This window comes from Microtus oregoni, unplaced genomic scaffold (genome assembly GCF_018167655.1).
Source record: "Microtus oregoni isolate MIOR12 unplaced genomic scaffold, Mior012 000004F_ref0000308, whole genome shotgun sequence".
NCBI lineage: Eukaryota > Metazoa > Chordata > Mammalia > Rodentia > Cricetidae > Microtus > Microtus oregoni.
In genome coordinates this window covers 34,780,071-34,806,047 of record NW_024543063.1, presented here as the reverse complement: position 1 = coordinate 34,806,047, position 25,977 = coordinate 34,780,071, and the positions used below count along the sequence as shown (strand labels likewise).

Sequence of the window (25,977 nt, the reverse complement as noted above, 5' to 3'; positions counted from 1 at the left end):
TGTCATCCAACTTCTCTACAGTGAAGCTCCAAATAACCTAAGAGGTTTTTGTGAGGCCAACTGTGGTGTGACTTTGGGGGGAAGCTGTAAAATTAACATCTATGGCCCAAAGAATGGTACATCAAGTCCATCATGATGGTTTAGATGAGTTTACTGGGGGTGACTTACTGAGCAATGGACAGCTACTGGTCTCTCTTCTCTCTCCTTCTGAAATTGTCAAAGTCCCCCCTCCCCCACCTAATCTGAGAAATTGGTACAAAACTGGTTGCAGAGCGCCACCTAGTGTTGAAACTGCTAAGGTGCCCAGAAGCTCACGTAACAAGGAAACCAGACACTGGACAGTTCAGAGTTATTCTCTTAGCAAGGGTTGTGCCTGTCTCTGAGAACACTGTGTAACTGTGGTGACTATGGTCTGCTTGCTGTCATCCAGCATCCAGATCAGCTAAGCAGTGACTTGCTGGGAGATGCATTCATCTGGATTCGGAGGCCTAACCTCATGTCTACATAAGTGGGAAGGTATACCATGTTTATGGACTGGATGATTTGGGGCTATTGAAACGCTAAAGTGTCCTGAGGACTGAGACACACAATGCTGACAAAATTCCAGTTATTGGGATTGAAAAGTGTGTGTGTGTGTGTGTGTGTGTGTGTGTGTGTGTGTGTGTTCATTCTGACTACAGAATGTGTATGGCAACAGCAGGAGCTGAAAGTCACAAAGGCAATCCTGAGGATAAATTGAAAGGCATGTGTTATATGTCTCCAGACCTATTGGGGAATGGTAGGGATTGAAACTGTGTGATATTCGCACAAAGCAATAAACTTACTGATGAAATAGCATTCAGAAAAACAACAAAAATAAAATAGAAAACATTGTACTCTGCATTTCTTCGATCAGATCACCTGGCAGGGGCAAAGGAAGGGAGGGCTCAGAGGTTCAGAGGGCACAGCCCAGAATGGTGGAGAAGGCATGGTGGGCTTCCCCATAGTGGCAGAACCATGTCCCAACAGCCTCTTTACACGGCGCAGCCATGGCGCAACTCAGGAATTCGGGAATGCGGGCCCCCGCCAGAAGTGGTAGGGCCTTCAACAGCTTTAGTGTTCTATTTCAACCCACTACCACCCATGCCCCAAAGTTTGCACTACCTCCAAAGACACAACACAGATCAGATGTTCAAACACAGGGAACATTCCAGACTCCAATCAGATCAGCCACACACACCCTGTCCCTGATTACAACATGGACACTAAAGATAGTCAAGAGGGGAGAAAGCAGGATCTCTTCAGTAAAAAGTGCTGGGTTAGATTAATACATCCCCTCATTTTCTTAAACCACAGACAAGAGTCACAGATAAGTCTAAATATGAAAGTGAAATTATCTTTGATAAAAATTTATGAGAATATCTATGTCTTTAGTGTGAGAAAAAAAAGGTGGGAAATATTAACTGCAAGAGAAGATAGGTCAGAGGCATGGAAATGGGTCACTGGGCAGAGGTGCTTGCCACGAAGCTGGACCTAAGTTCCATGCCAAGGCCCAAGTGGTAGAAGGAGAGAAGCAGGCCAGGCGGTGGTGGCGCACGCCTTAATCCCAGCACTTGGGAGGCAGAGGCAGGTGAATCCCTGTGAGTTCGAGGTCACTCTGGTCTACAAGAGCTAGTTCCAGGACAGCTAGGACTGTTACACAGGGAAACCCTGTCTCAAAAAACCAAAATGAAAAAAAAAAGAGAGAGAGAGAAGCAACTCCTGTAGTGCTCCTCTGACCTATAGGCCACTGTAGCTTGCACATATGTGTATGCATGCCCATGCGTATGCACACACACAATAAATACTACATAAAGGTAAAAAAGAAAATAGAGATCATGTGCATAAAAATTAACTCTGCTTCATTATGTGACACCATTAAGCAAGCAGAAAGGTGGTCCACACAGGTGATCATAACGTAAAGCGGCCCTATAGTGTGTCAACAGAGACAGTAGAGCACGGCTGCTTGCCTGCAACATCTGCCACTCAGTTAGCCAAGGTTACACAAGTAAGATGCTACAAGTATACATTACAGCACAATCGAATAGAGGGCATACAGGGGACTATAATACAATCACACACAGCATAGACACAAAGTATCTGAAGTGAGATAATAGAAAACAACGAGTATTAGCCAGATGGAAGAGCAAGCAGAGCTCCAACAGCTCCGAATAGTGAATTGATACAACCACTCTGAACAAACTCTCACTAAACTGGACTTGGCTACACTGTGGTTGGACATTACATGGGGGTAATGTTCCTACAAAGCACCCGTGTCGTGATGTGGAGGCTATCCCAAGGCAAGGAAGTGAAAAGGTTCACTGGAGTACAACTGGGAAGACCCGAGTTCAGATCCCTGGAAAGCACACAGAACCAAGCAGATCTGGTGGCCACCTGTCACCCCCACTCAAGAGGTTGTGGACAGGGGAAGAAGCCAGCTAAACATGAATTCCAGGTATTGTGCAAGACCCTGCCTCAGTAAAGTGGAGAGAAATCAAGGGAGACTCCATGAGCTTCAGGCTTACATGTAACACACACACACACACACACACACACACGCATAACACAAACATACACACATCCCAAGAAGATAGAAAATATTTCCACACTTCTAATAGAGAAACAAATGATGCCTCATTCACACAAAGGAGTGTGTAAAAAACAGTAAGTGAATGGCCCACACCTACTCACAGAAACAGAATGAGCCTCACAAGCACAGCATCGAGCAAAAGATTGCACAGGAAAAGCACCATGTGCTTCGTGGTTCAATCTAGATCAAAATGGCAGGCAGGCGAAGCTAACCACATCACATGACAAACTGCACGATCGTGTTGGGTGGGAACATTCTTCCAGTTTCTATTTGCAATGCATGAGCTGCGCTGCTTCCATGGAAACCTTAAAAATGCAGGATGAAGGCTGGGGAGGTTGGCCTGATGGTGAAAGTGTTTGCTGCCAAGCAATCAGACTGGAGTTTGGATCCCCAGAATCCATGTAAATGCCAAGCGGGGTTGGTGACCTGCCTGCAATCCCACCTTTGAAGGCAGAGAGAAAAACCCCTAAACTAACTGGCTAGCAAGACAAGTCATATCAGGTGGGTTCTGGGTTTGACTGAGACACCCTGCCTCAAAGAATGAGGGGAAAGAGTGGTTGAGGAAGATCCCTGGTATCAACCCTGGGCCCATATATACATATGCGCACACATGCAAATGTGTATAGGCATGAGGAGAAGCAGAGAAACGCATGGTGACAGAGGAAAGACAGTCAGCTGGGGTGCTTTAACCACGCACACTTTCTCTAAAAACCACCATGCCCTAGTCTCCTAGCATCATATGGTCCAAGGACGGCCAGTTCTTGTCATCCAATGGTCCTGCTCTACAGAAAAGGATAGAGGAATTTCTGCAGAGAAAACAGAGAGGATGTTCTTTGCCTTTCAACACACGCCACATAGCTCTGCTTCTCCACATCAGAATGACTATGGCAGAACTAAGTGTTCTCTCGTAGGTACCTCTTAATGGCTAGAATTGTGGAGTATACATACATATACATATATATTTATGTATTATATAACTGATGGAGTTATATAAAAACACTGACCAGGGTTGGAAAACTGACCTTTGGGCCTGCAAGCTTAGGGATTCAGAGTTCATGCAGATAATGCCTGGAGTCTTGCTTCTTTATGATGTGGATAATGCTGGGGTTACAGATGGTTTGAAGAGGAAAGGATTCTTTTTCCTTAACTATTATGCATTTTAAGATTTTTAATTATGTGTCTATGTGGGGAAGGGAGGTATATGCACATGAGTGCAGGTGCCTGTGGTAACCAGCAGAGGGCACCAGATTCCCTAGAGCCATGGCCACAGCCACAGACAGTTGTGAGCTTCCTGGCACAGGTGTTGGGAACTGAACTCAGGTCCTCCAGAAGAGCAGCGAGCACTACTAACCCACTGGGCCACCTCTCCAGGCCCTGTTACCCATTTTAATGAGCTACAAATTACCTAAGCATATCATTACCATGTAACTGAAATGCTTTTATTTTGCTAAGCCAGACCTTTCATATTGGCAAGGATTTTGTCTTCAGAGATAAACATTGTTGTTTAGTTTTTATGACCCAGACTTTCTAAAAAAAAAGTTCAGATGGTGCTTTCAGAGTACAGAGACACCAGGGAGAGACTTTGACAAGATTGGAGTCACTGCCCTGTCTTAGGAAGAGATGAATAACAATTGCAAAGGAAGATACTAAGCTGGAGAGGGAGCATTCAGGACTGAATCAAATGCAGTCCTCTGGGGGAGTGGGCCACTGACTGGCCAGAGCAGTTCAATGAGCCAAGGGATCATCCTGTCCACCCTCCCAGAGCTCAGAGTATACACACCGCCATGCCTGGCTTTTCACATAGGTCCAGGGGATATGAACTCAGGTCCTCATGCTTATGTGGCAAGCACTTCAATGGATCCATCTCCCTGGCTCAGGGACAGACGTTGTGCTCCAACAGACTATGCAGAGAACGTGAAAAGAAAATAGCCCACCGTAGGAAGTCCTCATCACCTCTGGGGTCTTTCTGTAGCCACCAAAAATGTCCCGTTTTTCCATCTGCTTCCATCTGGGGGAATACTAAATCCATGATCACGCCTCATGACTCAGCAACTTGTATAAAGTACATTTGAGCCCATCCACGAAAAATGGGGTGTGGGTTGCTATGCTAGTTTTATGTCAACTTGACACAAGCTATAGTCATCTGAGAGGAGGGGACCTCAATTGGGAGGATGCCTCCATAAGATCTAACTGTAGGGCACTTTCTTAGTGATTGGTGTAGGAGAGCCCAGCCCATTGTGGGCGATGCCACCCCTGGGTTTGTGGTTCTGAGTTCTGTAAGAAAACAGGCTGAGCAAGCACCCCTTCATGGCCTCTGCATCAGCTCCAGCCTCCAGCGTCCTGCCCTGCTTGAGTTCCTGCCCTCGCTGCTTTTGATGAACTGTTATATGGGACAGTATGTGAAATAAACCCTTTCCTCCCCAACTTGCTTTTGGTCATGGTTTCTATCACAGCAGTAGTAACCCTAATGAAGACAGTTACTGAGAAGACAAACTAAGATGGAGTGTCTAACAACTGTAAAATTAAAGTGTAATTGACCAAAATAATTGACCCCATCTCAGTCTGTCCTTCACCACAGTCCCCGTGTGACGGATGCTCTGAAGATGACACTGGTTCCAGAGTGAAATATATACAATGTGTTTAGGTGGACTAAAGGAAAGGCTACTGGCCAGCCCTAGAGTGACATGGTCTCTGAGCTAGGAACAAGAGCCCAAACCGCGGATCAGAGGGGATCTAACAGACTTGGTCTGCCACCCTGTCATTTTAGATCAGCCTAAGACAGTGTGGGGGCGGGGAAGATTATTCAGATTGATTCTGCTTAGAAGAAGCTACTTTGAATAAAATCGGGTCATTTGTTACAGTGGCACCCCAATTAAGCCAGTTTTACACCCCTCATTGCGGCTGTTGTAGAAAGCAGGGGAGAAGAGTAAACATCAGACGTGGCCATCAGCTCTCCTGCCATCACGTACAGTGAACTATCAGTCAAGTTGGAACTGCTGGAATTTTGTCACGGAGAAAATGACTCAATCAAATGACTCTTGAGATCGGGGGTGGGGGGATAGAGGAGTGGCTGGAGCTGCTGTGTGGAACTAGCTCTCCCCTCCAGCTCCTCCGGATGTGCCACTCAACCTTAGTGTGACTGCATCCTTGAGACTGAAGGTCTCTCCGCCTGTTTTTCCATCTGCATCATGAAGCCAGATGCTGCTGGCCTGCTTGGGTTGTCATAACAAGACAGAAATCAGAGACTGGGTAGATGGCTTGGTTGCTAGAGTGCTGGTAGTACAAGCACAAAGGACATGGTTTTGGTCCCCAGCACCCGTGTGACCAGTGACTAGGACAACTTATGACTTCCTGGCACTTCTTGGAGCTACTAGCTTCTGGGTTCTGTGATCCTGACATTCTGAAGTATACATGAGATATATATATATATATGTGTGTGTGTGTATGTGTGTGTGCGTGCATGCCCATGCGTGCAAATTCTGGCCTTGAATTTGCTTTGTAGCTGAGGATAACCTTGAACCTCTGTTCCTACTGTCTCCACCTCCTGAGTGCTGGGCCTACAGGTGTGCACTCTACACATGGTTTTGTTCTATGTTGATGAAACCAGCCCACGCAACTACCCCAGGGACCCTGTTCATCTACGGGAGCTGCATTTGGGGTCTCATGAACTTAGGATACTGCCCCCATGTACAAATTTGGTCCCTGAATGCAGATGTTGACAGCAGGCTTGTTTGTAACAGGCAAAAATTGAAAATGCCCATTAGCAATAAACACATGGACAACACATGAGCTATCCATATACTGAGGGATGATTTAGCCATCAAAAAAGAGCAAAGGGCTGGGATAGGCTTCAACATAGATGAGTCTCAAAAACACATAAAGCAAAAGAAGACTCGAAAAGGTCACATACTGGGGGTGGACAGATGGTTAGTAGTCAAGAGGACCTGTTTTAAATTCTCAGCACCCACACGGCAGCTCACAACCCTCAAACTCTTATTTCAGTGGATCTGACGCCCCCTTCTGGCCTCCACAGACACTGCATGCAGTGGTTCACAGACACGGAGATTAAAAAAACATATGCATGAAATAAATTTCTCCATATTCTGTTTATATGAAATGTCTAGAACAGTCCATACCAGTAGAAAGTAGGTTAGCAATTGTCCAGGGCCAGCAGTTTAGTATAGAGTTAGTGCCAAGAATCTCTTCTTGAGAATGAAAATCTCTAGGATCAGAGGGGTGCTGGTTACATGACTATAAATTTACTAGAAAATCAATTTGTTGTAAAAAATAAGTGAAGGCTGAGAGAAAAGGGAGCCGTGCAGAACTGGAAAAACTATCTTTAATTTCTGCGTAACTTTTGAATCTGGCATTTCCTTTCTGGTTATTATAGCCCTCACAGTTATTGTAAAGAAAATTAGAAGCAGAGGAAGGTACTATTTTAATGTTCATTATCTGAGGAGATAATTGCCACTTGGATTTTAATATATTCCCTTCTGATCTTTCTCCGGCCATACATACCTTTTTAAATTAGGCTCATGCTATGTTTTCAGCTGTGTGTCTCATCTACAAGGCATAAAACTTAGACATGCTCAGAGTAATGGAACCTACCAAAATTTAAAAAAAAAGCCTGGTGTTTGGGGAGTGAGAAAAATCCTGTTTTGCTAACATAATAAATAAAACAAAATGCATGAGGTCTTTTAAGATCTGGGGGTGTTTATCAGTGATGAAGATTTGTCTAGACACAAAGGGTGCGCCTTGGGTTCCATCCTCACTACCAAAAAGAAAAAGAGACTTACTGGGCACAGTTACACACTACTGCAATCCCAGCACCTGGGGGACAGAGGCAGTAGGATCTGTAGGCCAAGCCCAGGCTTGGCTTTAAAGTGAGTTCAAAGCCAGCTTGTGCCAAGGAAAACCCTTCTCAAAAGGAAGGAGAGGAAGAAGAGGAATGGAGAAAGGAAGTACGGGAAGGAAGGGAGAAGGGAAGGAGGGAACCTGTGCCTGTCTCTCAGTACAGCACACCACCACCATCCCTCTCCTTGCAGAAGATAAGGCCTCTTCTTTGGGGATTAGCTTCCCCAAATCATGGAGCAGGTATTTTCATTTGATCTCATAGTTGAAATGAGATCCTATAAAAATCACATAATAAATGGTCTGATATAGAAAGTAACGGATGACTCTGAGCATAGCTGACACATGACCCAGAATCCCAAGGAAACCAGACCCAGTTTCCATCTCCCTAGGCTCTCTCAGCAAATACTGGCCCCGCACAGAACTCACATCCGGCTGTTATTTCTAGGGAACATGTATAGACTTGAAAGCCATTCATAGCTGCCAAAGAGCGCCACCTGATGGACGGTACTAGTAAAGGAGTCTGTTCATTACCCACGATAACCACTAGGCTTAGCCTTGGTGCCAGTCCCCACCCTGCATGCTGGCCAGCTATGGGAAAAACACTGTGGCACGGTCTGGGTCCCTAGTATGTTGTCAGCTCAGTTAGCCAGTGGGAACAGGAAGCTAAAAATCTCAAGTGTGTCTAGAATGACTTAGTCAAATGCCACTATTGCTTTTTAAAAAAAATGATTTGGAGACTGGAGAGGCAGCCCAACAGTTGAGAACGCTACCTACTCTTGAAGAGAAAGGGAGTTCAATTACCAGTACCCACAGTTGGTGGCTCACAACCACCTGTAACTCCAGCTTCCGATCTGCTGCCCTCTTCTGGCTTGGGAGGGTACTGCCTTCACATATGCATACATATACAGACAAGCACACACACAAAAGCAAAAATAAAATAGGCAATACTGATAACAGTTTCACTCACAAGAGGGACCCAAAATACTCAGATGGCAGAGGTGCAGTAGGGAAAGGGGAGGAAGCTCTAATGGCAGAGGAGCCTGATGCATGGCAGCATGGATGCTCCCGGTGCCACTAAGTTGTATACAAAAGCAGTGTGTATAAGTACACTGTAACACAATAGCTCAAAATGATAAGATCTAAATGATAAGATCAATAATGAGCATCTGCAGAGATGACTCAGTAGCTAAGAGTAATGGCTGCTCTTCCAGAGGACCAGAGTCCTGTTCCCAGCACCCACATGGAGACTCACAACCTGTAACTCCAGTTCTAAACATTCCAATGCTCTCTCTCCTCTGGCTTCTATGTACCTGTACATATGTGCATATATCCACACATAAACAAACATTTTGATAAGCCCAGATCATAGTTTACAATTTTTTTTATTTCCTAGTGGAAATGGGATCCTGTTAAAAAAAAAATCAAACTACATAATAAATATTCTGACATAGGAAGTAAGGATAAAGCCGGGCATAGTGCCGCATGCCTGTAATTCCAGCACTCAGGGGTTGAGGCAGGAAGATCACGAGTTCGAGGCCAGTGTAATAAGTTTCATGCCAATCTGGAATACAGAGTAAGCCCTTCTCAAAAGAACAAAACACTAACTAGTTGTTTAATTAACCAAATTTAAACATAAAGGACAATAGTTTATCCAGAGGGGACACTGTGTACAAATGGGACCTAAACTCAGCATTTCCATCCTCTGCAGAACCCTCCACATATCTACACTGCTCAGTGTGAACGCAGCCATGACCCTCCGGATTGAAGGTCATCTACTTTCACTGGGTTCCCTACCACCACAGTAAAGACCGGAATGGCTCATATCTCACAGGTCCTTCTAGCTCCCCGCTCAATCAATCCCAAAGCCCCTACACACCCAGCCAGAGCCCCAAGCCACATTCAGGGCTGGGACTTCCTCAGACCTTTCTGGAGAACATAGCCATGGACTTCCTCCATGCGAGCAGAGCTGTCAATCACAGTCTATCCTGAGTGACTGGTCGGCTGCTCTCTAGTCTTCTGTAGGTGCATCCGGGAGTCTAGGCTCATGGCTGGTCTCCCATACACCTATCCTGGGTAACCGGCACGTTAGTGTGCCGTACATGTATTCTGGGCAGATGACTGAACCTGGGGCTTTTTCTATTAAAGTGGAAAGTCCATGAAAAAGAGGCACTGTCTAACCAAGCTTGAGTTCTTAGATTTCACACAGAACTGTCCCATGGGAAGTGGGGGCTGCTCAAGAGGAAGAGAAGAAAATGACAGGGGCTAAAATACCCAGAAGCCCCAGGGCTTTCCGTTATTCCTGGAGCCAAACAGCCTTGGCAGGAGCATTGCACCTGAATATTGCTGGGCTTTGGAGTAACTTCTCTCCTCCTCAGGCATAGCTAGGGAAGCAAGTGTCAAGGTGGCTTAAGAGGCAAAGGCACTCTGTCTTTGCCATGCAAACCTGACCGCATGACTTCAGTCCCCAGAAACCACAGTGGAAAGAGAATCAACTCTTAAACTGTCCTCTGGCCTCCACATAGGTGTCGTAGCTCCAGTGCAGGTTCTCACACACACACACACACACACAATGATAGAGAAAGCACAGTGAATTTAAAATAACTTGAACGAGGAGGAGAGCAGGGATAGAGCCGAAAGGGTTTTGGCTCACCCAGTCCTTTCTTCTCACCCAAAGAAACAAGCTCCTTCTACTGACTGAGAAAAAGACATCGCCAGCTGGCTGGGCAATGACACATGGGAAACGAAAGACAGTCCTGTAATTAAATTCACAAGAGCCAATTCTTCTGGCCATATTTCAGACACCCGTAATGTCTCCTCAGCCATTCTACCCAAACGACGTTACTTCACAATATATTCAGAGTGGGGGGAGGGGAGATATATAAAATGGATTCTTCTGAGATATTCAATTAGTTCAATAAAGAGAAAAATAACTTTTCAACAAAGAGATTTGGCCAAATGGCTGGCGCCGACAGTGAGAAACTGGCGGTGGCGTAACTATGCATTTCTTTGGAGCTGTTGTTCAAGCAAAAGTTAGCGCCGTGCCCAGTTCGGGAGAGCCCTTCGTGATTAATCCCGCACGCTCCTCTTCCACGCGCATCTCAATGTTCATTCTGCATCCGTCTTTGGGTGTTGACGCATTTCCATTCCCCGCGATCTAGGAAGGGCTCTCTCTTCTCATTGCTCAGAGCTCCTTCTTCATCTCCCTGCGAGCTGATTTCTCCCCAACTAATGAAAAACGAAACAAAACAAAGCAAGACATGCCCAGAACATCCTCCTTGCGAAATCCCACTGCTTCTTTTTCCTATTTACTTTTTGATGTGAGAATTCATTTTGATTTTGGTTTTTCTAATGGGCAGGGACTATTGAAGCAGGGCTCACTCTGTAGCCCAGGCAAGTCTCAGATTCATCCCTGCAGGCTAGTTTTATGTCAATCAGACACATGCTAGAGTCGTCTGAGAGGTGGGAATCTCTCTGGAGAAAATGCCCCCACCAGACTGGCCTGGGGTGAGCCTGGGTGCATTTTTTGATTGATGATTGATGGGAAATGGATCAACCCTTTGTGGGTGGGGCCACCCCTGGACAGGTGGTCCTAGGTGCTGTAAGAAAGCAGGCTGGGGAAGCCTTAAGGACCAAGCCAGTAAGCAGTGTTCCTCTAGCGCCTCAGCTCCTGCCTCCAGGGTCCAGCCCTAACTTCCCTCAACAATGGACTAGAAGATGAAATAGCCCTTTCCTCCCCACGTCGATTTTGGCCATGGTGTTTTATCACAGTAATAAAAACCCTGATCCTCCTGCCTCAGTCTCCCGATCATTTTCTTTCCTCTCAGTTCATCTCCCCTATGTTTTCTCCAAAACCATCATCTGTCTTTAAGATTCAGGACCCTTATGGTCAGGGTCAGCCCTCTAGCATCCTTATTTTCCAGGAAGTCTTCTAAGAGCTCCAGCAGTACTCCTGAGCCCCGCATTTCTGCAGTGTATGACGTTTCCGGGACCATCAGCCCAATCAGAGCTGGACCTGTGGCCCCTCAGCAGCCTTTGCTCTTCCTCTCATGACCTCACTTGAGCCCCCATTCACAAAGATAAAGTATTTTCCCTGTGCCAACTGCCCATTATCATGCCCCTCTTAATCCACTATGGAGGCTCCCTGCCGACAGCACCCAGCATCTCCTATCCAGACAAACATGTGTTTTCTAACAATGAGTCAGGTCAGGTTGCTCCACAACCCCCTTTAAGAAAAAAAATTATTACGTATATTTTTTTTGCCTGCATATCTCTCAATACATCATATACATGCAGTGCCCAAGGAGGACCAGAAGAGGGTGATGGATCCCTTGGAAACAGAGTTATAGATAAAGTTGTGAGCCACCATATGGGTGCTGGGAATAGATCCTGGGTCTTCTGGAAGAGCAGTCAGTGCTCTTAACCACTGAGCCATCTCTTCAGCCCCACAACTTCCTTTTAAAACCTCTGCTGGTAAACAGGGGATATGGCTGAGAAGTTAAAAGCACTTGCTGCCAAGTCTGATGATCTGAATCCAATGCCTGTGACCCACAGGGAGAGAAGGAAAGAACTGATTTCCCCAAGTAGTCCTCTGACCTGCACAAGCACACACACACACATGCACACAGACATGCAAACATACATAGTGTAATAAAAAATTATTTTAAAAAATTGTGTCAAGCCACCATCATTTGGAGACCATCAGTAACGTACTATGATTTAAGAAGTACATCTGATCTTTATGGAAAGAGAGGAAATCTACATGCTTACAAATTGTGGCTTACAAATTGTAGCCTACAAATTGGCTCTAACTTTTCTAAGTAACCATTGGAAACCAAGTTTGGTGACACACATCTATAATCCCAGTACTCAGAACGTGAGGTAGGAAGATTGTCACTTGGAGGCCAAACTGAGCTACTGAGCAAGACACTATCTCTGGAACCCACAGGCTGAGTGGAGATGTGACTCTGTTGTAAAGCACTCGCCGTGCATGTGTGGCTAGTCACACGTGACTCCAGCACTCAGGAAGCTGAGGCAGGAGGATCACGGGTTCAAGGACAGTTCAGGCAAAAGTGTCATCTTTTACTGTCAACCCAGTTGAAACTGTTACTAGATAATGGATACAAAATGTGCCAGGTATAGATCACAGGAAGCTCCCTGGTAGACCAACCTCCTGCTACACCCACGGCTTGCTAATGTCACCTTTTCCCACAGGCAACCCTCCTGCCACGGGCACTGGGACTCTGCTGATAACCCTGGAGGACGTGAACGATAATGCTCCCTTCATTTACCCAACGGTGGCTGAAGTCTGTGATGATGCCAAAAACCTCAGTGTGGTCATTTTGGGAGCTTCAGACAAGGACCTTCACCCCAATACAGACCCCTTCAAGTTCGAGATTCATAAACAGACAGTCCCTGATAAAGTCTGGAAGATCTCCAAAATCAATAGTAAGTCAGCAACTACAATGGCCAGCCTTTGTTCCTTCAGCTTTGAACTTCTGTTCTCCTTCCTCAAAGATGCTCCCTGTCCCACACAGGGATGCCCATGGGATTTCTGGGGTGTGGGGGGGTGTGTATGTGTGTGTGTGTATATGTGTATGTGTAAAGTGTTGCAATTTTTGATCAGGGTGAGAAAACCGTCTGTAGAAATATTGAATGTCAGTTTCTTACCAGCGCAAACATGGCTGTTCTGCCTTCTGTTTCATTTTTTCTCTCTTCTCCACCTTATGTAACAAGCCCTCACTCTAGTGACTACTGTGACCCCAGCATTCCCTGGACCAATACTCCCTACATTTTAGTAGAGTGTCCAGTTAGAAGCCGGTTCTTTGTCCTTCCTCTTCCCTTTTTGCTTTAAACGGCACAGGAGTAGACAGACAGACAGATACTCACAGGACTGGAGAAATGGTTCAGTGATTAAAAGTACTTCCTGCTATTGCACAGGACCCCAGTTCTGTTCCCAGCACCCACATCAGGTGGCTCACAACCACCTCTAACTCCAGCTCAAGGGATTTGATCCCCTCTTGAACTCTGAGCACACCTGCACACACATACATATAAATAAAGAACAGAGTAAGTCTTGAGAGAGCTTGAAAAATGCTCTTGCCATGTAACACAAGTTAACCTGAAACTTGTGACAATCCTCCTGCCTCAGCCTCTCTGGGGATTACAGGCTTACAGGCATGCATCGCCAACAGTCAACTCCCATGCATTCTTTCTTTGCCACTGACTTGTGCTGGGCATAGGCCAGGAGCCCAGTCTCAGCCTTGTCCAGCTGGGGCTTCCTGCTTCCCAGGGCTCTCCTGGCTCCACTGTCCCATTGATGAGAGCTGTGTTCCTACTGACACTCAGAAGCACACTGCAAGAAACTTACTGGCCCCCCTCCTCTAGTTAGGGGCTGATGAGAAGAGCATCGTGTCATAGGGGTTTGCAAAAGGCCCCCACGCTCGCTCCACTGCTTGCTGCAGACCTCCTCCTACTTGACTCAGTCTCGCTGACCTTGGCTTTCATCGTCAGCTTTGGCACTTTTGCCCTGTGTCCCTCTCTCTCACCATGACTGTCACAAGCAATCTCTCTTTCTCCCTGCCCTTCCGCATGGGTGGGGAGAATTGAAAACAGCACCCAACATTGATTACAGCCTTCCTAGATATGGAGCACCCTTTATTCCTGGCTGCCCCACCCCCGCCCCTCCCCCAGCAGGAACTGTGTCCACCCTGTCTCCAGTAATGTACTGATCCTGCTGTAAATGCCATCAGAGTTCGCTTTTGCACCGCTGATGGAGTGGGGCAGTAGCAGGGGGTGAAACTGTGTTGTACAATTGAGCATAGAAATTTCCATTTAAGATAGTCAAGATAGAGTCTGTCGTTACAGCACCACACCACAGAAACTGTCTCTGAACCACTCATCCCATACAGCCCGTTGCTACCGAGTGTGTGAAACGTGGTTACTGCCACTGAGGAACAAAATGTTTTACTTGGTGTTAATTGATTTCATTCAAACACAACTATGACTAAGTTATTTGCACGCGATGACTTCTGGGCACACCAAGCCCCAGAACCTCACTCTGCCTCCACGGAGGGCTTCTCCTCTCTCACGAGGACTTCCTATCTTCCAGACACCCATGCCCTTGTGAGCCTTCTTCAGAACCTGAACAAAGCGAACTACAACCTGCCCATCATGGTGACAGATTCAGGGAAGCCGCCCATGGCGAACATCACAGACCTCAGGGTGCAGGTGTGCTCTTGCAAGAACTCCAAAGTGGACTGCAACACGGCGGGGACCCTGCACCTCAGCCTCGGCTTGCTGCTGCTCCTCTCTCTCCTCAGCTTATCAGGTGAGCCCGCTGAACCCCAGCATGCTCAGGTGTGTGCCCATGAAGTTCACTGTGCACCATGTCTCTTCTGTACGTCTTCCCAAAGAAGTCTGTCCCCCAGATCGTGAGTTGATGTCTGTGTGGTTGAAACTCTCACATGTAAAAGTGTTTCTGCCAACGTTTAAAGGTATCTGAATGGTCCCCTGCCAGCCGAAGATGTTGAAAAAGGCTCTGCTATTTGGCAAACCAGCCAACAAGCAAACTTTCCCCTAGACGCCACTTGCCTAGAACTAATAAAGATACACCAAAATAGGCCAACTGGTCTTCTCCAGGCCATAGCTATTCCTATTCTGCTAGGGATGTGAAATGTCCTGCGCAGGCTTATGTGGTTGAGCACTTGGTCCCCAGCAGCTGGCATTGTCTAGGGAGGCTGGAAAAACTTTTAAGAGGTAGGGCCTATCTAAAAGGAATGGGGTGCTGGTAGGGGAGTGGCCTGAGGATTATATCCCATCCCTGTTTTCAGGAAGAGCTCTCTCTTTTTCCTGGTTGACCCCTTGTGACTGTGCCTCCTGGCTCTGCTGCCTCAGACTGAGCCCTGGGTGGTAGCTTTCCTGATAGACTATGTCCCCTGAACAGTAAGCCAGGCAGGGTTCCTTCCCTAAGTTGCTTCTGGAAGGTATTTGGTTCCAGGGAGAAGAAAGGTAACTCATTTGGTTTTGTTTTTTGAGCCAGGATTTCTCTGTGTAGCTTTGGAACCTGTCTTGGAACTTGCTCTGTGGACCAGATTGAGCTTGAACTCACAGAGATCCACCTACCTCTGCCTCTAAAGTGCTGGGACTAAAGGCACGTGCCACCACCGCCCAGAACAACACACTTCTAAAAGTTGCCAACTATGGGGCTGGAGAAATTTTTAAGTGGTTAAGAACACTGGCTGTTCTTCCAGAGGACCCAGTTTCAATTCCCAGCACCTATGTGGCAGCTCACAACCATCTGTAACTCCAGCTCTAGGTGTTGAGGAATGAGAAAGAAGACAAAAGCTGGGAGCAAAAGATTGCTTATGCCCAGCAAGTGTATTAAGTACAACATTTTTTTTTCTTCCTTTAGTATGTATACAGTTCTACCAGAAGAAGGCGCCAGATCTCATTACAGATGGCTGTGAGCCACCATGTGGATGCTGGGAATTGAACTCAGGACCTCTGGAAGAGCAGCCAGTGCTCTTAACCTCTGAGCCATATCTCCAACCCTAAGTACAGCATCTTATATTCTATTTGTAGAGGAAGAAAGTCAAGATCAGCAGAGAGCTAGTCAGACAGTGTTAAAGAAAACACAGGACACCTCAGACACAGCGGTCTTAGAACTGATAATCACATCCCTCGAAAGGAGAAAGTCAAGTTCCTAGGAATGGAAACCTTAACTCCTTTGAAGCCCTGGCCCCAGCCCCCCCCACCACCACCACCGACTGGCCCTTACTAAGTCTACCCCTGAGCAAGGACACAGAATTGGTGCACCCTTTGCCTTTCATCAAGGCCTATGAAAAAGGCAGAAGCAGGCAGATCTCTGTGAGTTTAAGGCCCTCCTAGTCTATGTAGTAACTTCCAGGCCAGTCAGGGCTACAGAGAGAGGCCTCATTTCGGAGGAGGAGGAGGAGGAGGAGGAGGAGGAGGAGGAGGAGGAGAAGAAGAAGAAGAAGAAGAAGAAGAAGAAGAAGAAGAAGAAGAAAGGAAGGAAGGAAATACAATGTATAACTCATCTTCCTCCCAGTGGCTAGTAGCAATGATGCAATGACATCGCTTTGAGCAGAGGAATCACCAGGCTAAGAGACATATATGAGAGAATGAAGTGAGAGTGTACTGCCAGGCTCTCCTGTGTGTGGAATGTTAGTCCAGGTTTGACCTTGACAGTTGTCCACTTCAGCTTCTGCTGCCCAAAAGGTTCTGGGGTCCTGGCATTTAAATTTTGAGAAATGATTGGTGTAATTATAGGATATAAAATTGATAGACAGAGGGAACACAGCAGATTACATCTTGGTGGCAGGGTGGGTAGACCAATAGGAGTCACACATTTCCACATCTGATATTTGCAGTTTGTGAAGCTCTGCACGGGGACCAGAGTTCTGTGGGTGGAGCTAAGGGGGAAATCCTGACGGCGTGTCATGGGCTGTCTAGACTCTCTGCATCTTCCAAACAGAACGTGTCATTGCCCCTCTCCCACCCACCTCTGATGGCTGTGCCATCATCACCCCACCATCCCATAATCCTCAAGACTCCCTATAAATCCTCCAGCTCCACCCCTGCCTCCCTCCCTCAGCTTAGGTCTTTCTGGCTTCACTTGCTGCCACGGTGACCTCATTGCCCTCCTAACTCCATGCCTCTGTGAGAGTTTGAGGGAGCGATGGATGCTCTCTGAAATCAAGCAGGAGAGGATGAGGGGCTGAGGGCGGCACTGGAGATGGAGGATTCATCAGGCTTCATATGAGCTAGAACACCAGAAAGCAAGGACATTAGGTCAGCTACCACGAATGGACAGTGAGGCGACACCGCTGATGGCCCCTTGCTTCGTGACAGCATCTTAGTCCTGATTCGGGGATCTGAAAAACCTCCTTCATGAGCAGACGCCCTGATGCCTTTGTACATGTGGCTGACTTGCTAATGGACAGCATTAGCCTGCAGGTCAGCCTTGTGTGGTATCAGCTGCAGGGATGGGGGTAGCTCCCACACAAGCTGCACGCAGAAAGAACATCAAAGGAACTTGTACTACATCTCCACCCCATACCCTGACTCTCTCCATCCGAAGCCCTAGCCAGAGGTGTGGCTCAGAAATCCACTCACATCAAAAGCTCAAAGAGTTGCAGGTAATACACGCACATGGGAGTCAGAGCCACCGTAGCGAGGGGACTCTTGCCATAGAGGCTCCTGGGCTTCCTGACAACCCTTTGGTTCCATCCACATTGCGGGCATGTGCTGTCTCCCTGGGTGAATTCTTCAGTAGGAAGGAAGAGGAGAGTGAATTTCAGAATACAGAAGTGGCGGTATTTGTGCTGATGATGCTATGGAAGTTCAAGTCCGGATGGGTGTGGGTGAGGCGCCATAGCACAGCCTCAAGGAAGGCTCTTATGGTAACAACCTTCCTTAAAAGATAGCTAAGATGTTTATAGACTTAAAAATTATAGACAGATAAACAGGTAGTTCAGTTAAACATCACCAAGACAACAAAAAAAAAAAAAAGCCAGGCAACCATGGTGCCCATCTTTAATCCCAGAACATAGGAGGCAGAGGCATGTGGATCTGTGAGTTTGAGGCCAACCTGGTCTACAGTGTGAGTTCCAGGACCGTCAGCTGTTACACAGAGAAACCCTGCCTCAAAAAGAAATCACCAAGAACAGAATTCAAGACACTAAATTTGACAAGATTTGGGGGTAGAAGTATTTTCCAAAAGCATGGACATTAGATTCTCACCTCAGCCATGGATTTGAAAGAATTTGGGGAAAGGGTCTGGTAGGGTCTGTTTTATGTCTTATGGCTCAGCTAGTAAAGGCGCTTGCCACCAAGTCTGGTAAGCTGAGTTGGATCCTCCAGACCCACATAGTGGAAAGAGAGAATCAGTTCTAGCAAGCTGATCTGACCTTTGAATGTACATGCATGCATGCATGCATGCATACACATACATATATACACACAATGTAATTTTAAAAATATGAGCATGAACTTCAAACTATATTACAGGAGCCAAATCTGGCCCACTGCCTGTGTGTGCTTTAATAAAGTTTTATTAGTACACATCCCCAATCCACTTACTCACATGCTGTCTGTAGCTGCCTGCTATTACCATGGCAAAGGTAAGTATTTCCATTGACTACATGGCCGACAAAGATGAGAACATTTACCACATGGCCCTTTACAGGTAGTGCTTGCCAGCACCTGCCTTAGAGCATCGTCCATAAAACTTCAGCAACTGCAGAAGAGGCCGATACCAGAAAGCATCGGGAGCAAAACTGAGTCCTCTTCCCTCCAAACAAAATTCAGAGCCACATGACCTGGCATCGAAGTTCTGATGTTCACAGCTTTTCTTTCCCCTGGGCTCTTCTCTGGCCTGATTTTATTCCACTCTGTGGATGAGAAAACCGATGCTCGGAGAGGCCCCCCAGGCAAGTCAGCGGGGAAGCCAGCATTGGCCATAGCGCTGCCTCCTTTATGGAAGTAGATGCCAGACATTTGCGGTTATTATAGTATAGATGGCTTTCTCCCATGGCTGAGAATTGGCTAGAAGGCTCTGCACAGCCTTCTCTGACCTCCTTTTAAAAGGGAAATAAAACTAATAGCATGGAGAGGGATTTAAAAATGTAAATGACACTATCGCTGCTGTCAATTTTGCCATCTGAGTTAGATACTGACGGCATTGAAGGGCTGCAAGAATCTTCTGTGAGTGCCTTTTCAATGAAGCCAAGTTGCTGCTGCTGCTCCAAACGCAGCTATGCTTTGACATGGACAAATCTAAGGGACTTCCTCAGAAACCTTTATGACTGTGACTTTAGGCTTAATTCACCAGAAATGATAAGGTGAATTGTAAGGAATCTTAAAGTTTAAAAAAAAAAAACAAAAAACACCTTAAATCAAGGAGAATTTTGTAAGTTCCAAAATTAAATGACCCTGTGTCTGGGGGAGGCGGGGGGGGCTCCTTAAGAACAACCTCTGTCACTGTTTAAAAAAAAAGAAAAGCTGGGGGCTGGAGAAATGGCTCAGTGGTTAAGAGTACTGACTACTCTTCCAGAGGATCCGGGTTCAATTCCCAGCACCCACATGGCAACTCACAACTGTCTGAAGATCCAGTTGCAGGGGATCTGACACCTTCACACCAATGCATATAAAATAAAGTTAAATAAACCATAAAAAATATTTTTAAAAAAAGCTGGAAGGATGGCACAGAAGGGAAAGTGCTCGACTTGCAAGCATGGGATTCTGAGTTCAATTCCCCCAAAACTCACATTTAAAAAGCCAGAACAACTGCTGTCACACACTTGCCGTGTTGGGCAGAGGACACAGGGGGATCCCTGGGGTTCAATGGTCAGTCAGTCTAGACAACATGGCCAGCCCTCGGCCAGTGAGAGACCCTGTCTCAAAAGGTAAGATAGGCAGCATCTGTTTTCTGTCTTTACGCGCTTACTCCTGTATCAAGGATGAACCTAAAGGAGGCTAGAGAGACGGACCAGTAGTTGAGGGGGCTCAGTGTTCTAGCAGAAAATGAAGCTGGCGGCTCACAACCTCCAGGAACTCCAGCTCTAAGAGATCCAAAGCTCCCTTACGGCATTAGTGAGTACACACAGAGACACACATGCATGCATGCATGCATGCATGCACGCACGCACGCACACACCAGCTGCACAGTCACGCCATAATCAAGGAAGCTCTCTTTGCTGTCAATCCCTCTCTCCCTGGAATCCAGGTCTTGCCTAAACTGCTTTTCCTAATGATATAGCTTTGCCTTTTTCTAGAATTTCCTAGGGTGCATTTACACCTTGTTCCTTTCTAATGTGATGTGTCTTGTGGACACAGGGAGAATCCTAAATTACAGAAGTCGCACAGAAAGGCTGTCCTCCGCCAGGACCCCAGGCAGGCTGTGCAGAGACACTGTGGTCCTTTAAAGTCATTCAACTTTAGAGACAATGATAGCTGACCCTTGAGGGATTTCTTTGTGCCACATGCATGCAAGCAAAATACTTTACATAAATTATATAGATTACCTCATGGAATCGTCTCAGCAGCCCTAGGAGGTGGGTCATTTACATGATCATTTAAATTGACTTAAAAAAGGGATTGGAGACTCTCATTTAAAAACAAAGGGCTACAGACTAATTTAATGGATTTTATTCAGCCCCCATTTTTTTTTATTTTGCCAAGTTGTCCCCTAAGGAACAGCTGGAATGTCTAGAAATATTTTTCATTATCATGGCTAAGAGGATGCTGCTAGTGGCATCTAGTGGCAAGAGGCCAGGGACAGAACTGTATGTCCTCCAGAGCATGAGGCAGATGACACTTACTGCAATGTCCTCCAGAGCATCAGACGGTGACATCTGCTGCAAAGAGATGCCCTACCCCAAATGTCATGAGTGCCAACGCTGAAAACCGTGATGCTGGCCTTGAGCAGGCATGAGATGTTGGAAACTTGGCAATACCTGGCAGGAGGCATGGCTTTTGTCCATTTAAAAACCTAAAAGGGATTGGGGCTTAGCTCCTAAGCGCTTACTGAGCAAGCATGAGGACCTAAGTTCAAATCCCGAATACACACATACCCATAAGATGCAAAACACGGTGGTACATGCCATTTTCCCGGTGCTGAGATGTGGGGACAAGAGGATCCCTGGGGCTTGCTGGTCGACCAGTCTAACCAAATCTGTAAGATCCAGGTCAGTAGAAAACCCTGACTCGATAAATGAGGAGTAGCACGGTCGAGGACGACAACTGATTTTGACCTCTGGCCTACACACACACATGCAAACATACACATACACACATGTATACAACATGCATACATATATACACGAATATATACATATGTACACACATATACACACACTAAAAAGGCTATTTATGTACACAGTCTAAGCTGGACATGGTGGCTCACACTTGTTCCTCCAACACTCAGAAGACTGAGGGAAGAAAGGCCACCCTGGCCTACATGGCAAGTCGCAGGCTAGCCTGGGCTATGTAGCACCCTGCCTCAAAACAACAATACATATGAAGAATAACCTTACTACACATCTTCAAAATCATTTATTACTTATAACTAACCATCTGGCAGCAATCCTGACCATTGTAAGGAGACAAAGCCACCTCAGAGGGAAGTGATGGGCAGAGGGGTCCTGTCTCCAGTGGCTGGAGGTGGGCCCAGAGCATCTCTGAAGGAATTGACCAAACCCAAATGAGAAACAGCCTGCAAGTGGGTTCCTTCTCTCCTCCATGGCACTAGACTCTCTGTAACAAAAGCCCAAGAGCGAGGGCTTTGTCACTATCTCTAAATATGAGGTAGTTTCCTGGGCTTGCTGAAACCCATGATCTGGGCTGGAGACGGTCATGTGTGCAGACAGAGAGCTTGCAGAATGAACTGGATCTGGGCATCCTGGGAACAAAACTCCTCCCTAGTCACAAAGCCTAGATGAGTAGAGAGGGCTCTCGGGACCGTGAGCAAGAACTGTTAAGCACACCATTCATGGGTACCACTTGTGTGGCATGTCCTCACAGCCCACAGGATACCTCATTTCCTTTGGGCTATGAGCTGCACACATGTGGATGGTTGAGCATGAACCTACAACGATGTCCTCATCCTGATCCCCGGAGCTAGTGAACAAGTCACCTTACTTGATAAAAGACACTGCAGACATAAGTTGTATATCTTGAGATGGAGAAATGCCGTGGATTAGTAGGGCCAGCCTAATGGAACTACACAGTCCTTAGAAGGGGGCCAAGGAGCAGCCGTGTGATGGTGCCAACAGGGAGGCAGAGGCAGAAAGACAAGATGCTGAGTCCCTGGCTTTGAACAGAACACATCTGCCTCTAGATTGGAAGCTGGCGAGGAGGTGACTTTTTCTAAAACCCTGGGAAGGAATGCGGCCCTTCCCACACACATTAGCATTAAATCCATGAGATTCATTTCAGATCTGTGACTTCTAGAACTGTCCAGGAGTACATGTGTGTGGTTTGAGGTTCATGGGACTATGCCTACCTGTTTTGTCAGCAATAAGAAATGAATCTAGCCAGGCGGTGGTGGCGCACACCTTTAATCCCAGCACTCGGGAGGCAGAGGCAGGCGGATCTCTGGGAGTTCGAGGCCAGCCTGGTCTACAAGAGCTAGTTCCAGGACAGCTAGGACTATTACACAGAGAAACCCTGTCTCGAAAAAGGAAGGAAGAAAGGAAGGAAGGAAGGAAGGAAGGAAGGAAGGAAGAAATCTGGTGTTTCAAGAACTACCAACAGGTCTTTGCTCTATAGCAGAATATAGATAGACAGATAGATAGATAGACAGACAGACAGACAGACAGACGAGAAATAGATGATGTCTGATTCATTAAAGATAGGCAGATGATTGAAAATAGATATACATACATACATGGATGTCTGATTGTTAATAGATCTATCTGCTTGATTAATAGTTGTCTGATCGGCTAGTTAGATACATGATTCATAGGTAGACAGATAAATGATAGATTGACAGATGATAGAGAGAGAGGTGCATCTACGATAACCATCGATTGGTCTCTGGGCTCTGTGCAGTGTACTCCTAGCCCAGCACACCTGTGCTAATGATCAGAACGCAAGACCCAACTGTAGCCACGCTAACAGCTGCTGTCAGTCTCATGGAAGAACTTTGATGCCTGAAGCCGTCAGCACTTTCAGAAGCCGGCTTTTATGTTTATTGAGGGGTGTGCTGGGCCTCACATACCAAGAAGTCCTGCACGGTGGCTCTGTAATCACAGCCCCAAGTTCAGCTTCTTTAGATGTAGCCAGTAAGATAATCATGTCTTCAAATGCCACGCTAAAGAAAAAGATAATGTTCAGGGGAGTGTGGTGCGTGTTGGAGCCTGTCAATCACTGGTCTGGTTTTAGTTGAGTGTTTTGAAGTGAGTTGTGATATTCCCGACCTAATTCTGTACCTTCTCCACTCAGGTCTGTGAGAACGCCAGTCTGAAGCTTGACTCCCCGGTTGCCATGGCAACAGGAAAAAGAAAAAAAAAGTCTATCCAAATCTGAAGATTGCCGTTTACAGCTCTCAAACTTCACAACCAGGCCTCAATTGTTCCACTTTCTCCTTTTTTTTCTTTGCAATTTCGTTTAATCTGTACCTCATCCTTTGATAGCATTTCCCTTCTTCCTTTGATTAATGGAACCCTCTGGATTTGCCCTGAGTGTTTAGAGATCACGCGCAACCCCGGACCTTAGGGAGCAGGAACAATGACCACTTTTCCTGATGTGTCAACACGTTGCTAGGCAGCGCTCTGCCCATGCAGCTGTGGGGTGGGTTTGTATCTGTACGTGGACGGGGTACCTGTCTGTGTATATACCCAGTATTTATGTAGACCACTGCAGGGGCTGCCTGCTTTTGAGGTGGTTAGACAGAGGAGGTGGAAGCTCAGCCAGCTGAGCTCTCCAGCCAAGGTCAGTCCACCGGGCTGTCACTCACCGCGCGGCAAAGTTGCATCTCTGGGAGCCTGCTCTGTCTAAACACTGAATGCTGACCGAGCAGCCAGGCAGGCAGGTTCACATGTTGGGGATGGGGGAAGGGCAAGGGGAAGAAGTCTTCTCCCCTCAGTAGGACTGCCGCCGCTTCCCACACTGCCACCAGATGCCATGGTCCTGACTCCCAGGTGGGAAGCGGGGAATCAGAAGCTAAGGGCTGAACTATTCTCCCACGGGCAAGCGTCTGTAATTGTACCACCCCCAGACCTACAGTCCTTATGATGACACAGGTCATGGTGGACACCCTCTCCCTCATCGTGGCGTACCTATGAAGAGACCGACAGGTACCACCTTGTCCGCACATCTATTACCCGCACATGTACACACGCATTACGCCTATCCACGCCGTCTGTTTCATATATGCAGGCATAAAATAGAGTAAACCCAGGTAGTTTTTAAAGTACCCTTCCGTGTGACTACCGTTGTTCGCAAAGCTGAGAATAAAAAGTTGTTCATTATGTCTGGAGAGGAACTGAGTTTTGTCCTGTGAGCAGCATGTCAGGCTAAAAAGGACGTGAACGCTCCTGCGGAGATTATCTTCTCTTTGAGAAACTGTAAATGAGCCATGGAAGCTCACACCAAATTTTTCTATCAAATGAAGCTAACACCAGCCTGTGGCTTTCGAGCTCAGAACGAGAGAGGGGAAGGTAAGGGTCTTAGTATGTTTTAATGCCGTTGCTTACGAAAGGTTTTAACCCCCCCACACACACACACTTGCACACACATGCTTTCTTATGCAATCTACGTTGGCCCTGTGCTTTTGAGTTCGCTTTCCGCGGGCGATACAGTCATATGTTGTCTTTGTTGTAGTGAGATTAAGCAAGTAGAGGTCCACATACCGCTCTTTGTTTCCACGGCCAATCTTTTCGGACTATATAGAATGCAGAGATTTTTTTTTTCATTAAAAATAAATGGGTATCAGTGGTTCAAACTGCTGGCCAGTAGCTCTCATCTGATTTCTCCATGTGTCTAGTGCATCTGATGCTGGATTCACATTGTGGACCACTTGGGATCCCCTGCCTATGTTAGGTCAATGGGTCTAAAGAGCTGGAAGGGGACAACTAGGGAGATGGCTCAGTGGTTCAGAGTATTTGCTCCTCAACATAAGGACGGGTACTCAGATCCCAGTACCCGCCTCCAAACCAAGCATCCCCACAAAAGTCCCAGCTGTAGATGGGGGGAGGTGGACAGAGACCAGAAGGTCATGAGGGTTTGCTGGGTTCCAGCCTAGTCAAGACAGCCCCAGGTTCAGGGGGAGACCCTGCCTCAAAGGAACACGTGGAGAATTAGACCACCTGGGGCTCTCTACCACACTCCACATGTGTGTGCCTCACACACATATGCATACCACCCACGAAAGTAAAAAAAAACTCCAGCGTACAAGTTATGCAACAGGCAAGCCACGTCTAGCACAAGGACATGACTTACCATATCACAGTCAACTGTGCAGCTGACTGAAGACTTCCAGGCCCGGCTTCACCCTCAATTGGATGAGCACATAAAGCCAAGTCATTAGTATCGCATAGTTCCCAGACATGGAGATCTTTTAAATAAAAGATGCCACATTGTGAACGTGACATAAATGTTCTCTGTGGGCACATGGCCTGGTACATGATAGGGGGCAGAATCTGAGCCCACACATTCACACTCTACAAGATAGTCCTCTTCTGAGCTACTTGGTATACCCAGTGTTCCGCTCTCCTCCTGCAAGGCAGGGAAAGGGGGAATGTTCTCCCTTGAATGGACCAAAGAGCATCCTTGGGTCTAAAGGCAGCCTGAGTCACATGCTAAGCAACAGTCAGAAAACTCCTCCTTCAGTGTGAACTGGAGCTGTTGCTAGAGCGAGTGCACATGCGCAGTGGTGCACCCGCTGAAGGAAACAAGACTCCTCCCCTACTCTTCATATAGATTACAATTTAGATAAGAACACAGAACAAGGGCTGGAGAGATGGCTCAGTGGTTAAGAGCACTGGCTGCTCTAC

The 25,977-nt window shown here is 46.8% G+C and overlaps 1 protein-coding gene across 1 annotated transcript in view; it reads left to right on the top strand.

The window, feature by feature from the left end:
- The window catches only part of Cdh13 (cadherin 13), a 949,947-nt gene extending 925,012 nt beyond the window's left edge, over window positions 1-24,935 (top strand). Inside the window, exons 12-14 of the mRNA XM_041650745.1 lie at window positions 12,674-12,907; window positions 14,571-14,789; window positions 23,426-24,935. Of these exons, the coding sequence (XP_041506679.1) occupies window positions 12,674-12,907; window positions 14,571-14,789; window positions 23,426-23,433 (461 nt within the window). The 3' untranslated portion in view covers window positions 23,434-24,935. The remainder of the gene's footprint in view (window positions 1-12,673; window positions 12,908-14,570; window positions 14,790-23,425) is intronic.
- Window positions 24,936-25,977: the final 1,042 nt, after the last annotated feature.